This window comes from Rhinolophus ferrumequinum, chromosome 15, assembly GCF_004115265.2.
Source record: "Rhinolophus ferrumequinum isolate MPI-CBG mRhiFer1 chromosome 15, mRhiFer1_v1.p, whole genome shotgun sequence".
Lineage (NCBI taxonomy): Eukaryota > Metazoa > Chordata > Mammalia > Chiroptera > Rhinolophidae > Rhinolophus > Rhinolophus ferrumequinum.
The window spans coordinates 21572941-21598224 of NC_046298.1; the positions used below are offsets into that span (position 1 = coordinate 21572941).

General features: G+C 45.7%; 1 protein-coding gene across 1 annotated transcript in view; it reads left to right on the top strand.

Moving 5' to 3' along the window:
* HYDIN (HYDIN axonemal central pair apparatus protein) overlaps positions 1 to 25284 on the top strand; it is a 299173-nt gene that overhangs the window by 223189 nt on the left and 50700 nt on the right. The window contains exons 46-60 of the mRNA XM_033128646.1: positions 936 to 1562; positions 3684 to 3902; positions 6038 to 6240; positions 6434 to 6616; positions 7466 to 7585; positions 10266 to 10425; positions 10530 to 10702; positions 11328 to 11526; positions 15789 to 15888; positions 17429 to 17528; positions 19202 to 19370; positions 19896 to 20134; positions 21790 to 21907; positions 22179 to 22383; positions 23088 to 23323. Of these exons, the coding sequence (XP_032984537.1) occupies positions 936 to 1562; positions 3684 to 3902; positions 6038 to 6240; positions 6434 to 6616; positions 7466 to 7585; positions 10266 to 10425; positions 10530 to 10702; positions 11328 to 11526; positions 15789 to 15888; positions 17429 to 17528; positions 19202 to 19370; positions 19896 to 20134; positions 21790 to 21907; positions 22179 to 22383; positions 23088 to 23323 (3051 nt within the window). The remainder of the gene's footprint in view (positions 1 to 935; positions 1563 to 3683; positions 3903 to 6037; positions 6241 to 6433; positions 6617 to 7465; positions 7586 to 10265; positions 10426 to 10529; positions 10703 to 11327; positions 11527 to 15788; positions 15889 to 17428; positions 17529 to 19201; positions 19371 to 19895; positions 20135 to 21789; positions 21908 to 22178; positions 22384 to 23087; positions 23324 to 25284) is intronic.

Consider the following 25284-nt stretch of genomic DNA (forward strand, 5'->3'; position numbering starts at 1 on the left):
GAAGCAGGAGGGAGGCAAAGCACCCATATCTGATTGCCTGCTAAGTGTCGTGCTTACACTTTATGTTATGCTGTCATCTTCGCATCCTGCCCACCCTGCGAGGTTCAGAGACATGAACCCCAGGTGAGGCCGAGGAGGATGAAGTTGCAGTTCCAGGATCTCAGACAGTTATGTCTGACCACAGTCCCCTGCAGTCCCCTGGATGGCGCTGAATAGGCTAGAGGTTAAGATGTGCCTCCAGCAAGCTGCAAAGCCAGTGAGCCCCTGTGCTCAAGCAAGAGCTTATCCTTGACAGCGCAACAGTCAAGGAAAACTCTCGGCATAAGCTTGTGCTTGCAGACAAGAACCAACAGTGTATCAGCCTGCCAAGCTTAGCGGTCACATCTCTACCCCACTATGATGGGGGCGGGGAGGCAGAATGGCCAGAGCAGCGCTCAGGGTGGCTGTCATGGCCCGGGTGTGTAGCTGGCTGGTGTGCACATTGGCCGTTTCAGCACCATGAGTCCTGAGGGTGCAGCTCAAGCCAGACTCCCAGACAAGGTGCAGACTGGGCCCAGTAGGTGAGCGAGACAGTGACCACAGCATTCTGTGGCCTCTCCCACGGCACCTGAACGCAGGTGCAGAAGGGCCATCTTTGGTGATCTTGTCCTATTGATCCTGCAGAACAGCATTTCTCAACCAGGAACACACATGAAGTCACCGTGCACCTTTGTCACAATGTACCCTGCTAGGCCCTAGCCAGACGTGTAACAAGGAAGGACCACTGAATGGATATTTTGATAATGGTCCCCAAGGTGACTTTTAGCTGCATCCCTGGTGCATATAAGAGGTGCCTAGTATCCTGTGAGGCCTTCTTATAAAATAAAACATCCCCTTGCTCCTTTTTATCTGATTTGCTCTCCCTGTAAGCATATTTTATGTGTTTTGTCTTCTAGATCACTACTTTGTCCAAACTAGATGTCAAGATGGACACAACAGAAAGAAAAATCTCTGTGAAGGAGCAGGTAACAGATGAGAAGGAAGAACTAAGCAAGAAGAGAAGGAACCAAGTGGCAGATAACAGCATCCTTGGGTTTCCTGTCGTGCAGGAGCAAGAGGACAGTGAAGGGGACCTCTCAAAGGATGCTGACAAGACTTTGGTCCAGAAGTTTAAGACCTATGAGTTGACTTGGAAAGATATCCAGAACATCCTCACATACTGGGACCGGAAGCAAGGAGTTCAGCTGCCTCCTGCTGGGATGGAGGACTTGTCCCACGAGCCCGAGGACCAGCGCCAGGTTCCGTCGGGGGGGCGCAGGGGCCGCAAGGACCGGGAGAGGGAACGTGCAGAGAAGGAACGCGCCGAGAAGGAGCGCCTGGAGCGGGAGAAGGCCGAGAGGGAGCGTCTGGAGAAGCTCCGGGCCCTGGAGGAGCAGAGCGATGGAGGAGAGGGAGACAGAGAGGAGGACCACGAAGGAAAGCGGGATCTGGGTGTGCCCTTCATACACATCCAGACACCTGACGTGGAAGGCTGCAGCTGGAAGCAGGCTCTGGAGAATGACAGGCTCCCCAAAGCGGATCAGGTATAGACTCTTCTCCAGAATGGAGGCATAACAAATCAGGTAGCAGGTACTGTGCCAATCATCACTAAAGTGTTTCTTTCTACATAACGTCCATATCCCCACAATTCCATTCATCTCTGATGCCCCCTTGGATAAGACAGCGGCTAAAAGGACCTCTTCTACTTGGGAAAAATCCACAGAAAGTTCCACAGATCTAAATTATTCCTTCTAATTGCATAAAAAGCCACCTGTAGGGTTGATTTTTAATATTGACAGTACCGGTGGTACAGGCTGGCAAGGTATACTTTGGGGTGAAGCAAGAGGCTCAACTTCTCTAAAAACTTTTCCCCACAAGCTCCCCACAGTGACAGAAATTATATTAGGTTGGTACAAAAGTAATTGCGGTTTACAAGGTTAAAAACAATTGCAAAAACCGCGATTACTTTTGAACCAACCTAATACTATTCAATAGCATTTTTGTTCCTAAAAACTAAAGGTAGGTATTACATATCCAAAAGCTACCTCGGGCAGTGGTTTGCAGGGAATGGTTATTATAGCCTTCTGTCCAGGGACAGACTTTTCCTATAAAACACCAGAAAGCAAATGTGTTAGGCTGCAGGTTATACAGCCTCTGTGGCAACCACCAGCAGCATGTAAATGACTGAGCATGGCTCGGTTCCGACACACCTTTATTTACAAAAACAGATAGCAGGCCAGTTTTAACCAGGAGCGGGCACAGTTTGCTGACTTAGTTTATCAGAAACTAGATGCAACCTTAAAAAGTAGAGGACAGAGCCTGAGAAGGATATATGGCAGGTAAGCATTGATGGGAGGACAAGGGAAATGCAGGAGGGCAGATTCAGATGTGATGTGGCCTCAGAGTTTTGCCACAGTGGTGCAGGGCCCAGGGGGCAGAAGGCAATTGGAGTACACACACCAGCTCCACTCCTTGGACAGTTCTGCCTCAATCAGCCTGAGAAGGAATTGTTCTTTTTTTTTCCGCCCCCAGAAATATGTTTTTTTTTTTAAAGAACATCTCATCTTGTTTTGTACTCTATCTAGTATTATAGTCAAGATTATCTCCTTGCCTTGTTTTATAGCCTCCACATTCCAAGCCATAGCTTAGATTGTTGCTAAAAGAACCCCCTGGCTCTATTAATTTAATAATTGGTACAAGTTATTCATCCCTTTCCTCGCAAACATTCTAAATCCTTCGGGTTAACTCTAGTTACTCATTAGTCAGGAAATGTCTTTGGCGGCCTAACCCACAGGATTAGAAACATGGGATCAAGTGAAGATACATACTTACCCGCAGAGCCTCATAGCCCATTTGGTCCACAGAATGAGCACTCGGATGGGCTATAACATGTACTGTTGTGATGACAACAATTAATCTAGGATAGCATCCTTCTTCCGAGGGTTTTACAAGTGGAAAAGGAAGTTGCTACGAAGTTTTCGAGCCACCTGCTCTGGAGCCTGTTTGTTCATTACATGTCAGAGCAGAATGTGAGAATGCCATGGGAATAAATTCCCTCTCAAGTTTCCTTTCCACTTCTCTCTTCAGTCCCACCCTCTACGCTAGTCCCAGAACCTTTGCTTTTTTCCTTTGCTGGAATTGACCTGCTCCAATCCTAGCTTTCTTTCACCTTTTAGGTGAAAGGAAAGAACATTTAAAGATAAAAGAAAAATTGACACGGAATCTGAAAATAGATTGAACAACTGTAGACATTAGAATCTTAAGAGCTGATCTCTTTAAACAGATTTATTGAGTGCCTACTGTATACTAGATGAGGTTTTATATTGATCTGGTTCCTGTCCTAATGGAGTTGACGGTCCATTTGCAGAGACAGACAATGAAACAGTAACAATAAAGTGACAAAGCCTATGATGAGAGAGGTAAAGGGAACACACAGCCTACAGCAAGAGCCCCAGCCAGGTCTGGGGCGGTGGGGTCTGGAAGGATCTGCAGAGCTGTGTCAGAGGCCCTTTACACCCTTCCCCGGGCACGTGCCCACTGCAGTGGCATCTCCCTAGAATCCCGAGGGAAAAGGCAGGAGGCCGAAACCAACCTGTGCTCACTGGGGGGCGGCTAGGGGTAGCCCACCCTCTGCTCAGGAAGTTAACAATGGGCTTTTCCTTTAGATCCTAGACTCCTTGGGTCTCGGTTCGTCTGGACTGCCCATCCCGCCTCCTGTCTTGTTCTCAGTCATCTCCTACCCTGTGAAGCGGCAGCCTTTGGCCACGATGGAAATCCTGAGGCATTTTGTGTTTGTAACTCCATCCCAAGATCTCTTCCTGCTGGAGGAGAAAAAAGAAGTGGAATCAGAACCAGAGCTTTCAAACACCTCCGGCTCTATGAAGGTAAGGAGTGAGCAGCTCACCCTGACCTTGGCAGGACTTCAGATGGGTGCGGAGAGAGTGTTGCCCTCCGCGTGGCCACAACGTGAGTGTGGTGGTTTCCCTCGCCTCGCTGGGGATCCTGCCTGAGGACCCCGTGTGAGCCTCTCTTAGCTCCCCATTCCCAGGGTCTGACTTTTCCTGCTTCCCAAGAGGAGACTGAAAATGACTGATTTTCATCTACCTACCTTCCTGATCCCCGCTGGGGCGGTTTAGGGAATTTGTCAAATTACTCTGAAGCTCATCTGCAAGAAAAACAATAAGCAAAACTAACTCTTTTAAAAAGATAGTAGAATGTATTTGTGAAGCTATTAATATTAATAAGTATTAATAAACAATTCATACAGTGCCTAAGAATACAAGAATGAACAAACACAGGTTAAGGGAACACACACCATTAGAGAAAGGAGAGACTACTGAAGATATTATGATGGGAAGATTGGATATTTTGGGTAAAGTCACTTTTGATCTCGCCTGACACAATACAGTAAAATTAATCCCAGCTCTATTAAAAATATAAGCAATCAAAATGAAATCATGTAAAAGTAGAAGAAAATATATTGACAATTACTAGAATAAATCACAAAGGAAAAATAATTTCACCAATAATATGCAGAGGACATATGTATTAAAAAATTATGGAGGGGCTTTTTATTTCCAGAAGAGTATGGTGGCCCAAAATTTGAATCTCTCCACCCAGCCTCCTACAAACCATGCATATCTGCAAAGAATAAATAAAATCAGCAGCAAATAAAATTCACCTGCAGGCTCTGCCTATAGCTCAAGCAGGTGACAGAGATTGCCTCGAAGTTCAATTTACAAATAAGTAGGAAATCACCATCTGCAGTGAGCAGCTTCAGTGGGCAGGCCTTACTAGAGCAGAGATCAAATTTTAAAAAAAGATAAAGAAGGAAAAATAAAGAAGAAAAAAATATCAGAGGGGACTATTACACCAACCTCTTTTCTGAAAAGTGGCCATTGCCAGGAAAGAGTTAAGCATTGTAGAACATAACCATTTTAGGAGGAACTCTAGTTCACCTCCAGTTGATGAAGGAAAGCTCTTCAATCTAGAAGAATGACAGCTAAAATTAGAGAAAGAATGGTAGAATTAGAAAAGCACTATTCTGTTATCCCCAGTGGAACAAAAAAATGATTAAGGAGTGCCAGTGGATAAAAAAAAAAAGCAGTGGTTTGTTGAGGAACAAGATATTCTCTCGAACTAGTGAGTCATCCCACAGGTGACTGGCCGGCTGCAAAGGGAAATGTCTACTTGATCATGGCCGGATCTGAAAGCCACCCTCTGGCCCCTCGAACACACTTTGCATCTGTAATCGTGGGTCAATTTGACATTATCTGTCCCCTGTTGTGATGGAGTGTAATATGCACAGCATCCTCTGTGAATCTGTTTAAGTTTGTAAGCCTAATTTTCAGTTGACAGAAAATGCAGGGAATAAAGGAATAAGCTAGATGAGACTGTGAGAATAGGTTGAAAATTTCAGACTACGGAATATTCTATAAGAACATAGATCCGGACTCTCCAAATAATCAGTGTGATTGGGTGGGTAGTCATGGGGATGTAAAGTACAGGATAGAGAATATAGTCAAAAATGTGATAGCAACTTTTTTTATACTGCCAGGTGGGTACCAGACTAATCGGAGGGAATCACTGCGTAAATTATACAAATGTCTAACCACTATGCTGTACACCTAAAGTTAATATAAAATCATACTGAATATCAACTGTAACTGAAGAAAATAAACAAATAATAAAGTAAAACATGAAAAAAAAAGATACTAAATAAACACAGTAACCAAATGTAATACAGGAAGACACTCCCTGCCAACCTCAAGCTTTCTTTAGGGTTATGGTCTCGTCCTCAGGGAATGGGATGCCAAGGAAAGCACTAGACTTCTCTTTACTTCTCTTCCACTCTAGTGTAGTAGGCTGGGCCCTGCTGTGCTCTAGGCAGCTGCCAGCACCCTGAACCTGCGGCACAGGCACCCCAGCGTGCAGACGTGTTGTAGGCATCTCTGTCTTCGGTTCGTACATATGTAAGATGAGTATTTAAGACCTTGTGCTCATTTTAATTACGGCCCAGGAGGAGCAGGCCGCCTCATCTAAGGGGAACAAACAGAAACAGAAAGAGAAACCAGATCAGGCCCGCGAGACTCAGAAGGACAAACGTCGCATGGCTGTCAACAGGAAGGGCCTTTCCGGGGCAACTTCGCGAACGGTTGACCCGCTGTCAGACCTCGACCAGAACAACTTCTCTGGGCAGAACTTCCAGGAGAAATTCATCAGGTGGGCCACTGAGCAACCCAGGGAGGGAAATGCTGAAGCCCCACCTGGAGGGTGTGGCAGCAAATGGGAGGGGACAAAGCTGTGGCCCCCAGGCCTAACCCCAGCAGGACGGGGCTTCTCCCAGGCGGCATGCCATCTTCTCTTGGCATGAAGGAAGCATTCTCACTTGAAAAGCCGGGGTGGTCCTTTGCAGGCTGAATCATTTCCGGTGGATCGTGCCAGCCAACGGTGAGGTGACGTTGCGAGTGCACTTCTCTTCTACTGACCTCGGGAACTTTGACCAGACGTTTAACTTTGAGATCCTTGGAACTCGCCGTCAGTACCAGCTTTACTGCCGCGGTGTCTGCACTTATCCATACATTTGCCAAGACCCAAAGTAAGTGCATTTTATTTTAAGAGACAGAACGGGTTGACAGACACATTTCAGGCCCCTCCTCCCCCCGTGTTACTTTGAACAAGGTGGCTCTTACTACTAGTGTAGCACTGGGACAGCCTCCCAGGTCCTCTGGTCCTGGGTTCCAAAGTCTTAGACACTGACTAAGCCACAGCTATGACGTGATACCACGAGGCTGAGATCAAGACGTTAATAGGAGAGAAGAGGGGCAAAGTCTTCCTATTTACTGCAGGACTTTTTGTCCTACAATATGAATATATGGGCGGGCTTTCCTCTGAGCTAGTGAACACCACTATACGCGCTATGAACCACACAAAGGCACCTGGCTGAGCAAGCTAGTGCGGCAAGCATCCCTCGCACCCCCGCGAACTTTCTATAGCTCATCCAGCAAGAGGAACTCTTTTACAATTCTGACTAAGGAGCTACAAGGAACTAAGGAGCTACTGACTAAGGAGCTACGAGTACAAGGAACTCGGAAACTAGTTAATATCCACTGGAACTAGTTTTCCATAGGGGTTCTCAGGAGTTTTTCTAGCTTGGCACAAGTGAACAGGAAATCCAACTCAACTCTATCGTCAGCCCCCCATTGGGAAAGACACCAGTGGGCATCTTTGTTCTCAAGTTCAAACTGCACTATTTTTACTCAGGACCAGGGGGAAGGAAGGAGCAGGAATAAAAGCTCAGCAAAGGTCTTCAAATTATGAATCATTCTGTCTCCAGACACCTGGACCCTTTGCTGAATAGGGAGTGTTGGGGTCATGTAAACATCAACTGGTGCGTTGAATTTCCATTCAGGCAGCCTCTCCTCTTCTTTTCCTTCCGTGGATTCAGAGTGGTATTCTCTCAGCGGAAGATGGACATGAAGATAAATGAAGTCATCTTTAAGAAGTATGTTATGAGCATGGAGAGGTTTTACTTCGGGCCACTGCTGTGTGGAAAATCAAGAGATAAGTAAGTGTTCCGTTATCTCAAAGCAGATTTCAGACCCCTGCACTAGACTCCTGAATGGTGCATGCAGAGTTCCTGTGTAGACATAGCTTTTACTAATGCTGCCTCAATCCCTGAACCACAAATTAGGAGAACTGGTTTTTGTAGCCCACGTTTCTGCTAAGCACCCAGATGAATGGGGGTGCAATTTACCCATGGGAAAGCCTGGAAGAGGACCAGGTTTTGGTGGGAGAAGGATAGGATCCAGAGTTCACTTTGGGATATGTTAAGTTTGAGATGCTTGGAAGACATAGCTAGTAGCCACATAAAGCAGGGAATAGGCTACACAGTTTTGGTTCTCAGAGAACAGAGGCCTGTCTTCAAGACAGCAAAAGCCATGGGTGTGGATGAGATTGCCTAAGAAGAGAGGACAGTAAGGAGAGAAGGACCACAGATGGAGCCCCGAAGAGCTCCACCACTCACAAGAGTTGAAACCAGCAAAGGAAATGAGAAAGAAGGCGAGAGCTATTGGTGGAAATCAGAAAGGGATGGTGTCACAGAGCCACGAGGAGAGGGTGTGATCAGCTATGCTGAATGCTGTAGAGAGGACAGAGAGAGGAGGACATCTGTGTCCACAGGGTTCAACAACATGGGATCACTAGGGACCTTAGCAAGATCCCTTTAGGGGGAGTTCTGAGGATGAAGTCCAAGTGAAATGACGAGGGAGTCAGTGGGAGGTGAGGAAATGGAGACAGGGTGCGAAGGTAGCTCTTTGGAAAAGCGTGGCTGTGAAGGGAGCCGGAGGAGTTGAGAATGGGAGGGAGACATAGAATGCAGGGAAGGCTGTTCTTACAATGTTTGGATGCCAAGGGGAAGTAGGGAGGAAGAGGTTGGAGTTTCAGGAGAACGGAAGGGCCATCGGCTCCCTGAGGTGACACAATGGGATGTGTAGATTGGCCTTTGCCAGGAAGAGGGACCATCACTTCATGCGAGGAGAGAGGACGGTGAGGCAGCTTCAGGTGCAGGGAGGGTTGCAGATTTGGTTGAACAGTAAGGAGGTTCCATGCAGCTATTTCTCCAGGGTGAATGAGGTAAGGACATCCCTAACAGTGGGGGAAGTTAAAAGTGTTGAGAAAATGGAGAAGGTATGAAACAGTTTTTGTGGAAAGTGGCAGAGGGAGAATATTAGAGAAATCGATTAAGATGATCAGACCAAATTGGAAGGCCAGGTGAGGTTGATGATCAGACATTTTTAGTGGTATTAGTTTTTTCAGTTACACACAAACTTCTTATTATATAGGCAGAGAGGTGAAACCAAAACTGGAACCAAGGTCTCAACATGTCTTCACTCCAGTGTATGTTGTGATGAGTAGAGGGTTTATTTCTATGCTTCCTTGGTGGAAGTAATGAGCTATCTTTCTTCTCTGTTCCCTTAATCTCTCCACTTTGTTTTCTGAGATGCTGGACTAGAAAGTGAAGGTGAAGAGGGTTTGCTAGTGACGGAGAGGATCTTCAAGGCCCAGGAGAAGGGCTCAGGGGAGAGAAGGAGTGTGGGTCAGGTTGATGGACATGAGATACAGAGAAGCGTGGCGTGGGAGTCAGGGAAATGATGGCCATTCAGAGAGGCATGGGTTCAGAACAGCGCTGGGATTCACCAGGATTGAGGGCCAAACAGCACTGCTCCAGGAGGAGGACCATTCCATGGCCCAGAGACAAGGGCCAGTGCAACCAGGTGTAATTCGTTTATTCGTTTAAACCTTCCTGAGCTTTAATGTCCTCATTTGCAAAATGGAAAATAGTAGCACCCACCTCACAGATTTGCAGAGTCTGTACTGGATAACATACCTGAAACTTCAGCACAGTGACAGATGCTGGTGACTCCCGGTTGGAGGTGAGGGCCACCACCCCTTTGGCAGTCACACAGAGGGTGCTCTGTCTCTCTGACTGATTTGGTCTCTGCCATTCACTCTCCTTCCTTCCTCCATCATAGCCTGTCCAAAAAGCTTTTTGCACTGTTTCTGGGCACCAGTGGGTGCTGCGGTGCCCTGCTTCCCTGACCTGTGCGATGATCTCTGATGATCTGCTTCTTTACTGGCAGTTCCTGCGCGTTCCATGGTTCCTTTTCTGCTCAGTATCATTAACTGAGCAGCTTCCACTGCCTGTGCTGCTTGACTCTGTGACTCTCTTCCTAAGGTACCAAGGAACAGAAAGAGCCTTGTAACTGAACAATGAAAAATCAATCCATGGCGGCACAGTAACCTTCTGTGTGGGTGTAGAAGGTCATCTCTAAAACACATGTGAAAGAACAAGTTACTCAAACGATCATCTGTCCTGGAAATATAAGCACTGAGAAGGATGCTTATATTTCTCAGAATTCTTCGCAATTATAAAAACTGCCATTCGTTGGGCATTTGATATCTGCAGCTGTCCCAAGAGCATTGGGTGCACTATTTCATTCAATATTCACAGAAATCCCAAGAGGCATCATCATCCCATCTTAGAGATGAGGAGGAAACCAAGGTTTGGGGGGTCAGGTCACAGCTGCAAGTGTTCACAAAGCTTGTGTTCTCAGCCATGTGCCACTGCCTCAGTGTCACCACACGCTCCTTTGGAAGCGCCTTGTACCTCACAATCTCCTTTTCCGCTTGAACTCTCAATCAGTCCCCACATTCCTCATTTATCCCTCATTTTTGTCCATTTCCAGATACAAGTCATCCTTGTTCCCGGGCAACACGGAGACACTGACCATCCTGAACACTTCCCCAATGGTCGTGGACGTGTTCTTCTCTTTTCAGAACGATGTCAAAGCAAGCACCTACTTCTTGGAGCCTGTCAACATGATTCTAAAACCCAATGAGAAGCAGGTACAGTCCCATGGAAACCAGTCCACCAGGGCAAGGCTTTCTTGGGAAATTGGAGGCCCTGGCATCCTCAGTGGCAATGTACTTTGTTTTAACGCTTTCATTAGACGCTGACCATATGGGCCTACCCTACTGCAGTCGGTGTCTTTGAAGACAGCGTTGTCTGCTGCATCAAGGAGAACCCAGAGCCAGTCATCTTCAAATTAAGCTGCCAGGGGGTCCGCCCAGAACTGGAGCTGGACCCCCGGCAATTACATTTTGACCGGCTCCTGCTGCACAGGTCAGAGCTCTGGATGACACCAGGACTGGGATGGAATTAAAAGAATATGTAGTTCTAGGGTGACCCACTCACCCTGATTTATTCAGGACTTGCCAGGTTTCAGCACTGAAAGCCCTGTGTAATGGGAAACTTCTGGTCCTGTACAAATCAGGGTGTTTAGTAACCCTACTGAGTTAACTTGGGTTCAGTGGCTGGACTTCATCAGGGGCTAGCCCCCCACCCCCCCATCCCCCAAGATCAACTGCCAAAGTGTGTGCATATTTGCATTTTTTCAGAAGAACTTGCCTTTTCCAGATTCTCAAAGCAGATCCTAAAAGGTTAAGAATCTTTGGTCTAGAAATTAGAGTACAAACAGAGCACATTAGACCAATACTAGAACTTACATATTCATTCACTGGAATCGTGTTATTCTTAATAGAGAATGTATGTCTCTGGGGCTGCTGGGAGAGAATATTGTTGTGATATGGATCCTGTGTTCTTTGATCAACACCATCAGGCCCCATTCCATGATAAATACCGATTAGTGAAACTAAGCAATATTTGAAATAAGCACAAGTACTTTTTCTGACCTGCCATAATAAATCAAAATCATTTGAAACTGCTAAAATGTTTCTGGTCTCTGCAGAAAAGAATCCAAGGTAGTTCTTCTCCGCAATGTCACACCCCTGCCTGTAGCCTGGCGGATCTCTAGCCTGGAGCACCTGGGCGACGACTTCACCGTGTCCATGTTACAGGGCTCCATCCTCCCCAAGGCTGAGTGCAGCCTGCAGGTGCACTTCCAGCCCTCCAGAGCCGTCAACATCAAGAAGGCAATTCGGCTGGAGGTGAGGCTTCACACATCTTCAGACTTGGTCATCAAAATGTGTACACCTCGGGTTCCCTGACACACACGTACCAACACACACTACCAACCTGACACACACTACCAACACAAGTACACACACACACGTACACACACTGTCAACAACAGACACTACCAACATATACACACTACTAACACACATCCACTGCCTATGTACACACTACCTACATACATACACACACTACCAACACACACACACACACACTACCAACAACAGACACTACCAACATATACACACTACTAACACACACCCACTGCCTATATACACACTACCTACATACATACACACACTACCAACACACACACACACACACACACACACAACCAACAACAGACACTACCAACATACATGACTAACACACACACAGTACCAACACACGTACACACACACTCTAGGCCAGGTCTCCCTGTTACACGCTCCCTTCTGATCCCATTTGACCACTCCCAACCCACACTACCTTGCTCTGCACACGCTGTCAGCTCCGTGAAGACAGTCTTGTTCATAGTTGATTCCCAGCACTAAAAGCAGCACTCAATCAATATTCAGTGAGGGAACGGATGAATGAATGAATGGTGTTACTGTCCCTAGGTGAGCATTAGATTCTTGGTTTCACACCCCAACCCAGGGGTGACCCTCAGATCCCTAACTCAGGAAATGTCACCTTCCATCCAGTTGCTCCCACAGACACCTAGGAATCATCCTTGATTCCCCTTTTCCTGCCAGCCTCCCTTTCAATCTAATCCTCCAACAAGTCTTGTCAATTCTGTGTCCGTCCATCTACTTCTCTGTCTGTACTGGCCACCTGCAACATCTCACCTGGACTTCTGTAGAGGCTTTCTAGCTGGTTTCCCTCTGCACATTCCCCACAAGTGTCCAGAGACATCGTGAAAAGGCTGGTCATTGTCCTTCCTAAAGCACCCTGCTGGCTTCCAGTTGCACTACAAATAAAGCCCAGGATCAGCTGCCTCTGAAGACCTGCCTGCCTCTGTCTCTGCATCTTACTCTACCCTAACTCGCACTCATTGGTTCCTGTCACATGGTCTCAGCTTTTTCCTATTATCCTTAGCCTGTGTGGGGAGATGGCTCCTGCTTTTAGGGTCTGCTAAGTGCTTCCACAGGTGACCATTCCATCGAGGGACTCCCCTGCTGTGCACTCACTCACCCTGTCCTTCAGAGCACTACCCCTTTCTGGTGTTATCCCACTTCTTTCTTTACTTTCTTATGCGAACTCCACTGGGGCAAGACCTCTCCTGACTTGTTCATTATCTGTATTGATAATGAGCTGCTCTAACTAACAAAGGGCCACAAAGTGAGTGGCTTCAAACAACAAACACGTATTCTCTGACAGTTCTGGAGACCGGAAGTCTGAAATCAAGGTGTCTGCGGGACCAGGCTCCCTCTGAAGGCTCTAGGGGAGGATCCTTCCTTGCCTCTCAAGTTTCTAGTGTCCCTTGACTTGTGGCTGCATCCCTCCAATCCCTGCCTCCATCTTCACAGGGGCCTCCTCCTCTGTCTATTTCCTCTCCTTTTCTGCCTCTTACAAGGATACTTGTCATTGGATTTAGGGTCCACCCGGATAATCCAGGATGATCTCATCTCAAGATCTTTAACTTAATCACATCTGCAAAGACTTTTTCCAGATAAAGTCACTCACAGATTCCAAGCATTCAGATAAGGACATACTTTTGGGGGGCCACCTTTCGACCCATTACCCCATCATATGCCCAGTGTTAGCACAGGTCTGAACATAGAAGGCCCTCAGTAGAATCTGTCGAATGAATGAATGAACAGATGTCACTGAGTTTTGATGCTTGAGTCAATTCTGCAACAATCAAGGGGTCAGCCAAACTTCTCCTTGAATACCTGCAGGCACAGAAAACTTAACCAACACGCCAAGCAGCCTGATCTTCCTTTGAACAGGACTGACTATTAATGCTTCCTTAGGTTGAGTTCAGATTTCTCTCTGTAATTTACATGAATTAATCCTGTTTCCACCTTTTGGAGCCAGTCAATGGATCTAATCTCTCTTATGACCGACCCATGACTTCAGATAGTTGAAAACATATATTGATAGATTTATTCAATCCACCAATGGGTATAAGTCTAGAGGTAATAGTCAACATTTTTTTTTTAATTTATTGGGGTGACAACTGTTAGTAAAATTACATAGATGTCAGGTGTAAAATTCTGTATCACATCATCTATAAATTACATTGTGTTGTTCACCACCCAGAGTCAGTTCTCCTTCCATCCCCATATATTTGATCCCCCTTACCTTCATCTCCCACCCCCCACCCCCCTTACCCTCTGGTAACCACTAAACTATTGTCTGTGTCTATGAGTTGTTTTTTTTTTTTTTTACTTAGACGTTTATCATTTATATCCCTCACACTATGGACCCCCCGCCCCCCATCCACTCTGTCTCTGACATCGCACTGAGCCATCTCATTTCCACTGTCTCCACTCCCAATGCTGTACTCTGCCTCTTGTAAATGTATACATACCTATATATACATATATATATATAATATTATAGTTGGCATTCATTATTTTTCAGCTTCAGGTGTACAGTGCAGAATAGTCAACATTTTTAACACCAGTCTCCACACAGACACTGATCTCTGCACAGCGAACGCAGGCCATGTGGCTGGTGGAGGGTCGGAAATATGCTGGCTTTATCCTTTAGTTGCTGGATCTTGGGGATTCTGGGTTTCCTATGGTGGGCATGGTGTGAGAGGCAGGCAACAAAGGGGATACTTGGAAAGGTCATTGTGACAGCTGTTTACCGTCTAGCATGGAAACATTTCTATATTTTAGCTACTGACATGGCATCCCTGTGTGTTCCAGCAAAGCACACACAGCGGGTCTCCTCTCAGGCTCCCCAAAGTGATCTAAGACTCCTCTCCCCCCGACTACGTGCTTTCAACATGTACACAAGGAAATGCCTTGCTTTTGGTCCCTTTGGAAAGTGCTCTGGTGAACTCATTTGTTTGTGTACCTATTAAATTGTCCTCCCTATTTTCCTCAATTACAAAATTTAATTCTGCCTCCCGCCCCACCCATACACACTAATGAAGAAGCAAAAGAAATAGAATGTTCTGGGTACTTGGCATCTATCAGTAGAAAAGTACTGTATAAATTTTGGAGCTGATAATCCAAGTTCTTTGTCCTGTTTTTCCCTCCTACTGTCAGCCCTTCTTGTCACCTCTGTCAGAGGGTGGGCAGCAAAAGAAAGAAGGTAAAACTGAAGTTGGTCCAATTTTTCTGTGAGACACTGGGAAAATGCTTGATGAAAGAAAAGATGGTAACTCTGAGTTAAAACTTGAGTTTGGTGACAGGTACCGATTTTCCTCTTGGCACCCAAAGCACAAGTAATGGGGAGTGGTGACTTAGTTTTGCAACTCGAGGCTTCAGCAGAGAAGCAGGTGGTCTCCAGGCAGAGCAGGAGAGCCATACCCACTGCCCAATGGCTCTTCACATTGACAAACAGACCCTTTATCACCCCCTCATTAGTCTCAAGACTCAACAGTTGAGTCCAGCTGACATCTGACACCAGTTCAGAGCTTCCTCAGGACAGTAAAGAATTACCAGGGATGACAGTGGAGACGGCAGTAAGCAACTGGAGGCTGAGGTCTTGCTTTTATTTATTTACTTTTTTTACATTTCCAACTTTAATAGTACTGTTCTCATAAATAAAACATTTGAAATTTCCAAAAGAGAAGCATCTTATTTTATATGAGAAATCTAACATGTTTTCCACATGTTGAACCAGAAACAAAGACTAGAACAATTCAGATTTATAAAAATGAGTGGAACAAGGATGATTAAGAATATACAAGTTTTCCGTTTCCACTGTCAGAAAAATGTTCTTCAGGTTTATTCTATTTGAAAAGTTCTAAAGAACACTTTTCTGCAATGTATATTCGCAGCCCAAACTTCAGTAATGGAGCAACAATCATGCAAATCATTTAAACCCAGTCATGGGACAAGATAGAAAATGCAGTCTCTTTTCCCCATTCCTGTATTGACTGTCGACACCAGCACTCCCTAAAGGGTGTTCTGAAGAACACTAGCCCTCCCAGTGAAGACCAAAGCTAAATCCATTTCAGAAATATGCCACGCCATATCCCCTTGTTCACGATTCCCTCTGTGGGTTACCTCGTTCAGGCTCCAGGCACCTCATGAGTCTGTCTTTTACTGAGGAACTTCTCTTACCCCGACAGGTGTTAGACGTGGACAATCTTGTTGGAGTTGTTCAGGTTGAGAACATCGCCATCTTTGCAGAGTCCTACGACATTGCCTTGGACATCACCTTTCCCAAAGGTCTGTTGGCCCCATCAAGGAAAACGTGTGTAGAAGTCACATCTTATTAGTGCGGTATATTCCTTGTGAAAAGGAAGACTAGTGGTTGTCGGGAAGCGGGTAGAGTTTTGGTTACTAGTAACGCAAGCCCCGGCGTGATACTAGCAACACTGCTATGAATCTGGATTTCTCCAAATGGGATGACTGAAGTTGGTCCAAGACGGGGGAGGGGGGTGGTGGGATCCTAAATATAAAATTTGCAGAGCTCTTTTCTAAACAGTCACTTGAGGGTGAATATCTGTTTTCTGTCACCACTATTAACAAATTACCACAAGCTTTGTGGCTTAAAACAATACAAATTTATTATCCAACAGTTCCGTAGGTCAGAAAATCCAAAAGGAGTCTCACTAGGCTGAAATCAAAGTGCTGGCAAGGCTGCATTCCTTTCTGGAAGCTCTGGGCAAGAATTCGTTTCCTTGCCTTTTCCGGCCTCTCGAGGCCACCCTCATTCCCTGGCTCATGGTCCCCTTCCTTCATCTTCAAAGCCAGCAAGGTTGGGTCAAACCCTTCTCACACTGCCATCTCAATGGTTCTCCAGTTTTTGTCTCCCTCTTCTACTTTTGAGGATCCTTGTGATTACACTGGGTGCCTCAGAGAACCCTAGATAATCTTACATTAAGGTCAGATGATAAGCAACCTGAATTCCATCTGATACATTAATTTCTCTTTGCCATGTAAAGTAGCATAGTCACAGGTTCCAGGAATTAAAACACATCTTTGGGGTTGGGGAGGGGGTGGCATTATTCCTCCCACCACACCGCCCTAACCCCCAGATTAGATCCCTCCCTTTAGTGTGCACTTTTCCATTACCCCTATCTCTGCTAGGTCTCCTCCTCAGCAAGATTTATAGAACATTAGAGCTACATATTTGCCTAGATATCATGTACAAAGATTGCCTAGTCCTATGTACAAAGATAGTCATTACGCCATAATGTGTAACAATAGAAGACAGGAAATAACCTAAATGTCTATCAGTAATGGAATATTATTATTATAGGAATAATATTGTAAATTATGGAACAGCCATATCATGATATATTATGCAACCGTTAAGATCACATTGATGAATTCAAATATTTTTTTTAAAAGATCACATTGATGAGGAATTTTTAACTATGTATGGAAATATGTATGATGTAATGCTAAGTAAAGCAATATAAATTTATATGTAATATCCAAACTCTGTGTAGTATACACTTGATACAAAATTTTTTTAATACTGGAAGTTTTAGCTAATGGGACACATAAAAGGAAGGACAGTGGTCCTAGGATGGAAGCCAGAGGGAGCTGCCCTGTTGAACTGGGTGCAAGAGCGCTGTCTATTGTTTGTTTACTACTAAGACTCAATTACAAAAGGTTTTTCTAACCACAGTGTTTTCAGAAAACAAATCCACTGAGATTGTCATCGTGGATTTTCCATGTGAACTTCAGTAGGAAGTTCCGCTGCTTCTCGCTCCCAGGCCCACTCACCTCTCCCCACCCCGGCCCCTGGCCTCTGCAGGAGCTGAAGGAGGCCTCGATTTTGGGATTGTGAGGGTCATGGAGGAGGTGAAGCAGCCCCTGCAACTGAAGAACCGTGGGAAATACGAGATCATGTTCAGGTAACCTGAAAAGCATCGGGCGTGTGGTTGTCTAATCCACTCGTGGGGAGAAGAATGTGTCTGGGAGATTTAAAAACAAAATTCACTGAGGAAATCGTAAGAATGATCTTTGCTGTCAGCCTGCCTTGGCTTCAACACATGGAATTCCAACCGCTAAGACAGCAGAGGTTTTCACACTGCTTTCAACTCTGTGACTTTCTAGGGACCTTAAGGGTCTTCTGAATACACCTGGAGCCACAAGGGTCTGGGGGAGGGGAAGACACTGAGGTGGGGGGAGGTTGTGAGGAGAAGATCCTGGGGTGAGGGGAGATCGTGGGGTGGAGGAAGGGGCTAGAGATGGGGGGACGTGGCCCCAAGCTGTCCTGCCCTCCTTTCAGCTCTTCTCTGTCTCCTAAGTTGGCATTCGACATAAGATTTCGTGCGAAGGGATGTCCCAGTTGTCTTTTTTCCTTTTAAGAACCACTGTATTATACATTTCAAATGGCAGCCTGCTGGAATAGAGGTCCAGCTTTTGCTCATCTCTTGAGATTAAAAATGAAACACTAAATATGGGAGATTCCTCAGAGAGGACAGGGTGGCACTGGGTGGGGAGAGGGAGGAGGTCACCTGTGCAGGGTCGCACAACCCTCGGTGGCAGTGCCAGCACTCATGGCCAACCAGTTTCTATGATAGATCATCCTTCCCCCAGAAGAATTCACAGTTGATAAAGGAACTCCTCACTGGCACACTTGGAAGAAATTCAATGTATTCATGAAAGTTTCATTTCAGCTCAGAGAACGCTGAAATTAGAGAGGTCCCACCTCGATATGACTATTAGTTAGAACTGTGTATGGAAATAATTAAGTATAAATAAAAGCTTGACAAGCCTAGAAGAAAGCCACAGGCACTTTGGAATTAGCACTGAATGGAATGTTGCCCGGTTCTGCGTTTTGTTTCAGATTATGACAGGGCATTAGCTCTGCTCTTTTAGGCTGCATGGAGCAGAGTCACCCTGGGGTTGGAACAGGTAATGAGGGGTTTGTGCAGGCAGTGAGGAGATGCAGGCACCCAGCACGCAGCAGTGGAGTGACAAGGTCTCCTGGGGCGTGGGGTTGACGTTTGGGTCCCCACGGCAACTCCAGCTGTCCCGCCTCCACTTACATTCCTTGCTCCTTCCCCAGTCCCCCTGCCATTCTCATGAGTCAGCTTCTCTCTGTGGCTTCTCACCTCACCCCAGTGGGCCACAACTTCCCTTTCTGAGTGCCTCTGTTGCATGGCTTCTGCCCCCGGCTTTCTCTTGTTTCTTAGATCCCCTGTCTTCTGCATCACTCACTGTTCCTTTTGTGTGTACTGCATTCAGTCTCCGAGACAGGAGGGAGGGAGGCAGATGAATTAATTTAGTTGATCCTTATCCAGCATCAAGTGTCCCCATTGGACAGAAAACTCCTGCAAAGGTACCTGTTGACCATAGGGTAGAGATGTCTGTCTTTGCCTCCAGCATCAATCCCTGGCCTGTCAATCCTGGCTGAAGAGGGGTGGTCACCGAGTACAATACACAGTGGACACAGCTAGGCATAGTAGTTAAACTGGGCTAGAGCCTAGAGTGGCAGGCACTTAACAGTCTAAAGTCTCCTCTCTAGTGTCTTGGGTTCCCTGAATAATGACTTACAGTGACTTTTATGCTCATCTTCCAGCTTTTCTGTGGACTCCTTAGGGATTTCGGTGACTAATTTAAATTCTATGATCTCAGTCCAGCCGAAGAAGGGCTCATTGACCACAACAGAAAAGCCCACAAATGTCCAGGTGTTCTTCCGTGCAAAAAAGGAAGTGAAGGTTGAACACCAACCAGTCCTGCGCTGTCAGGTAAAAGAGCGCCAAGGGATGGCTCACTCAGTGGCAGCATTGTAGGACTCATGTCAAGAAGAGGAGTGCCTGGTCTAACCCATGCTTCAAAGGGAAAAAGGGAGTGCTGGCCTGGGTGGCAATCAGAGAGGATACACCAGGGTTTTGTCCCCAACTAGCAGGCACAGGTAGGTCAGGTGGGAGGTATGCAAAGTCATCAGAAATTGAAAGTGCCAGAGAGGAAATGTGGACCCTGGTCTTTGGAGAGCACCTGAGACAAGGAAGCTGCGTTCACTCATCAAATGCAAAAGAGTGAAGAAGTGAAGCAGGAGGCAAAAATTGGTCTATGTTGATCCATGGCTAGTACATAGTCTGAAGTTTGATGTTATTACTTGCTAATATTGTTGATGCAATAAATATAAAGAGAATGAAATAAAAAACTTGGCTTCATATCAGTGATGAAAATAGGGAATGAAGGAGACGGTCATGGGAGTTCTGGAGCTATACCTATGGCTAACATTCTCCCAATTCTTCTTCCCGTTCTAGATTATTGAACCCAATGTCGCAGAAGGAGGTGAAATCATCGCCAGCATCCCAATTAAATTTTCCGTGAATGCAGTGTTCTCCAAATACAGCATCAGCCCACCCTCTGTTATCAACTTTGGAGCTTTGATCTGTGGCACTCGTAAGAGTGCCACCTTCACCATAGAAAATCACGGTGTTACTGACTTCAAGTATGGCCTTCACAGGCTGACGGGGGAGAGCCCCATTAATCAAAAGAAAGTGTAAGACAAATATTTATTTAACTCATGTCATTCCCTATTGCTTTGTATTTTACAAAGGTTTTTCATTTATTTTATCCAAATTCTCCCAATGCCCTTTCGCGGGTGAGATTAGTAAAGTTAAGAAATGGCCCATCCAAAATGACGCAAGAAATCACCAGTAGATCTCAGTTCTGAAAGCACATCTCTGACTACAAATTTCACATGCTTTCCAACTGCTATCAGACATACGATAAAGTTTAATTGCATGAATGTGCAGTCTTCTGTTTGGGATTGTGTCTGTTTTCCTGGTGCGTCTAGTGTGCTACAGGACTTGCTAGTAAGTCATTGTCCTATCTGTCATTCTGTAGGATGTCAAGACACTGTTACTACAGCAAGCTAAGTCAAAAGAAATCATAGGTGTACTTCATGACGGGGGGATGGCAAAGGGTACCCTGGAATTGTGAACTAGAGAAAGCATGGTGATGCCTTCTGTCTATTGGGACTGTTTTTACCTTCTCCCCTTGAAGATACTTTATCACAACAGCTAATTTATTAGTGGTTCCAGCAGCAAAACATGTATTCTTCAAAAGGTTGCTCTCAATCAATTCACCAAAACAATTTACCTTATTGAATGCTTTTGGCCCTTATTTGATTGTCATATTCTTTTTTGGTAAATTTGGGATGGTTTTGCCAATTCCCAAGGCATTTTGTCTAACTTTCTAATTGCCTTTATAATTAATGAATTATTAATTAATTTAAATGAACTTTCCAATTAATTGTTTTAAATCGAATATACAGCTTTACATTGTTTGTAATTGTTTTATATTTTTGTGGCTATCCTCTTCCATTTTGACAAAGTTTGACTGTATCAAGAAAATTTTTGTTAAATTGTCTAAAGTCTCTTTCTTCCAAATTTAATTTCAAACTAATTTTTTATCATTTATTTTATAATAATTTAATAATGTTTATTTACAGCTACTAAGACATAAATATATGCTTTGCTTTAAATTGTTTTTAATTTAGTTTTTACTTTGGCGTACACAAATTCATGCAAAACATTCAAGAGGGGGTAGAACTTCAGTTGTTCTGGCCCATAAGCAAATGAATGCTCAAATGTATAAAACACTCAAAAGTTTCAGATTGCACCTCAAATGCATTTGAATATTTTAGGGAAATAACTTCTAGACAAACTAATTATTGGGTAAACTACCTTCAAGTGAAGTGAACAGTTACCAAAACCTGTGTTAGTGCTATTGCTCAAACTATGTCTTAATAACACCATGACTATAAATGGGAAGAAAAGGGACAGAATGTAATCTACTTGCCATTTCATTTTTTAAAGTGAGATCGGGTAAAAGATTTGATGTCTACAAATAACTTCCACACACTGCTATGCAACGAACACAAGTAAACATTTTTAAATGATTCTTTTCTTGCAGTAATTTTTAATGTCCTTATGAATCATATTTAACAAGTACAATTAGTGCATATTTTTATCACAATTGTTAAATGAGTTTGACTAATGATGAATGCTAATTATGCTACCCCAATGCCCTCTTGAGCAAAGAAGGGCTCTTCCCCGTGTTCGTAGGAAAAAGGACCTGGCAAGCAGGCAGATGAGTGGAGTTTAATGTCATTACCCCAGCCTAAGTGTCTACTTCTGCTTCTTTAAGCAGAATCAGCAATATTCGGCAGGCAAGATCCCGGGAAAGTGACAGCTTCAGCAAGACTGGCCCTTCCAAAGCAACCAAGTTTTCCGAGTCTGTTCCGAAAGATGTAAACCTCACTAACCAGGTGAGTGCCCTTCTCCTTGTTCACAGAAACCCTGAAAGGCCACCTTCCAACTAGTTCTTGCAACAATTACCTCCCTAGGATAGCAAGATTTGAATCTACTGTAGCGGGAATATTAAACAGCTACCTTGAAATATCACTTTTCATTTTAAGACAAGGTGTTATGACTTGATTTGGATATCCTCTTGACAGCATCTGATGACTGGTGGAAGGGCTCAGACTCTGTCCCCCACTCCACTTCCACCCCTCCCGCCCCTCCCACCATTTCCTGCAGGTCCGCTTCACCCATGGCATGTTCACCGTGTACCCTGGGTTTGGCTCCGTTCCTTCCGGAGGAATGCAGACCATCAATGTTGACTGCGTGGCTGACCCTGTGGGAAGGTGTGAGGAGTTCATAGCTATCGATATCTCTGACCGAGACCCAAGAGACCAGCCCGCTGGCATTCTTTACAGCCTGTTGGCTGAGGCCTGTGTACCAGGTACTGAGCACTTAGATTGGACATCACCCCTTAAAAGACCTTCCTATGAAGCACCCCCCACCATGCAATGTCTAGCAAACATAGCTGGGCTGCTGCCTTTGGGACTTAGAACTTCCTCTCGTGTCTTCAGCCATATTTTTCCTTAAAGACTTACAAAGCACGCACACCTAGAAAGGATTATAGCTTTACACTCCCGGTCTTCCTGAGTTTGGTCCAGGATCCTCAGATGAACAGTGTTCCCTGGGAACCATGGTGTGATGGGATGTGGCCCACGACTCAGGAACACTGAATCCTGCTCGTGACCAGGTCACGCCTTGTGGGCAACATAACACAGAGAACAATGGTCAATGACTAGCATGCTATATCTTTAACCCATCAAGATCGCAGATGAAGCACAGAGAGAACGTTTGCTTTGGCTACAGGCACCCTGCAGCCTCACACCAAAGTGAGCCAATGCCTCCTTCTTTCCTAAGTGCACCCCAGCTCCTGGATCTTGCCCCTCTTTACCGTTGGGAGGAAGGGTGGTTGGGGCCTGGCAACCAACGAGAGCAGTACAAAAGAAGGTAGACTCTGTCCCATCACTCACACCCTACCCCTCCTCTATGACTGTCCTTCGTCGGAACCCAAACCTCCAAATGAAGAATTACAGGAGGCAGGAATTGGGCTCTCAGGCCTCATCCCACAGTCTTCCCTCCACTCCCCAGCCTTCGTGACGGACAACAATGCTTTGATATTTGAGGAGCACCAGGTCTGTCGCAGCAGCCACATGCACAGCATCCTGCAGACCATAGAGAGTGGGGGGCTGTTTGTGGAAGACGAGAACAAGTTCATCTTCAGGAACGTCCTGGTGGGCCATCAGGCCAAGGCTCGGTTCAAGATCAGCAATGTGGGAAAGATCGCGTGTGACGTGAGCCTTGCAGTTAAGCCCATCTCCAACAAGGTGAGCAGCCTCCCTCGGCCCCAGCCCGCCAAGGTTGGCAGAACGCAGGGAAACAGCTCTGGGAAACCCCTGCTCTGGAGCCTCGATACAGGAGCGGGGATTAGCTGGCCCTCAGGCCCTGCTGGAGGTTAGGAGAGGGAACTGGGCGGTTTCCCCTTGGCCAACAGCCATACATTTGTCCCAGTGGGTGTCTCCTCTGGGTACCTCTGTGATGAACTGGTACGCAGGAATGAACGACTCAGCCATCCATCAAACTCTATGTGCCTGCGATAGACACAGCATTATGGGGAGAGCCAGGAGGAGCGCCAGCTCAGGCAGGCTGCCGCAGATCGCATATTCACCTGGTAAAGGAGATTTGGGGGATGTTAGATTGTAAGGATAAGGTGAAATGGTGAGCATGTATTGAGCCCCTGCGGTGTGCTAGACACTGTGCTAAATGATTTATTGACATTTATTACCTCATTTCATCCTCACAAGTTTGTATTATCAGACTTTGTATTATTATCCCCATTTTATAGTTAGGGAAATTGAGGCTCAGAAAGGCTAAATTCTTTCCCTGGGTCCCAGAGCCTAGGGATACAAGGGTAGGTTTAAAGCCAAGCTTCATTCACATACAAGGCAAATAATATGCACCCGTCTCAGGGTCTGCCAGACGCAAAACTGCCTTCCCCTCTGAGTCAGATCATACTGAGATCCTTTTTCCTCACAGTGGAAGAGAAATTCAGGATGCTGAGAGAGGGGCTTAGTTAATGTGTAATATGTTTCACCCACCTTTAATTTCCAATCAGGTGTGCTGCAAATACCACCTAGTATCATCTCAGCTGCTTTGGTTCTCTGCCCAAAAGTGGCATCTTGGCCCAGTTGGTCCTCGTGCCCCAGAACTGGCATTGTTCACCATCGCTGATGGTGGTGGGGGAATCACCGAGAGGGCTGGCCTAGCCTAGAGCCAAGAATAGAGTACGCATTCCCAAACCGCTGCAGAGGGGCAGGGTTTGAGAGTCTGATTTCTTTTGTGACTTCCTTCAGGCCCTGGTGACATCCAGTCATTACTCTCTAACTTTATTTGGTTCAGGGAGGGATAGCTTTCTTCCTATTCTCTACCAAAAACATAAAAAAAAGTGAGTAAGGCTGATTTCTAAACAAAGATAGGTTTTTTAACAGGAGGTTTGCTGACATTATATGTTTTCCTCTTCCCTAATTTTCTCCCTGATTGGCAGACTATCCATTGGAAAGAACAAAGAAAGCTTAGTGCCCTCAGCTTGAGAAGAAGAGGAAATAGTCAGTCTTGAATCCCACCTGCCTCCCATGAGAATGAAAAATGCTTTAGACTTTTGCGGCCATGCCAGGGGTCCCTACAGTCTTCCCAAAACACTGTCACAAGATGGGAACAGATCAAGTGCTATGGGAGGAAGATTGTTCTAGCTAAAACTCTTAGAGTTGCAAGGAGCAGAAACCCACTCAGGATAATCCAAACAAAGCAAGGTTTGTTCCAATGCATCAGAGAGCTCAGACAAGGTCAGGATGCACGATGCAGCCAGAGCTCTGTGCAACTGGAACTGCCACCTGCAATCCCGCCTTCAGAAGACCAAGGGAGGCTCTGTCCATCTTTCAAGGACCATGGGTCTTTCACGTATGCTGTCTCCGTCTGGCTTCCAGATCAGCTTCAGACCAGCAGCCACCAGTGATCTCTGGGCGTCTTAACTTAGTTCCGAGAGACAGAGATTCATATCTGACTCTCTAAGACCTAGATTCGTTCATCTATTTGAGTCACAGATCACAGGTCTAGCCATTAGTGCTGAGAGTCTCCGAGTATCTAGGCTGCCCCTTCCAGGGCATGACAATGCAGGCAATGGAACATGTCTATTGCAGAGTTTGGAGGAGGGCGAGTTCGCAGCAGGGGCAATAGAGATAAGCAGCACGGCCTGTGTAAACGCAAGTAGCTAACATGCGCGCCGATCCTG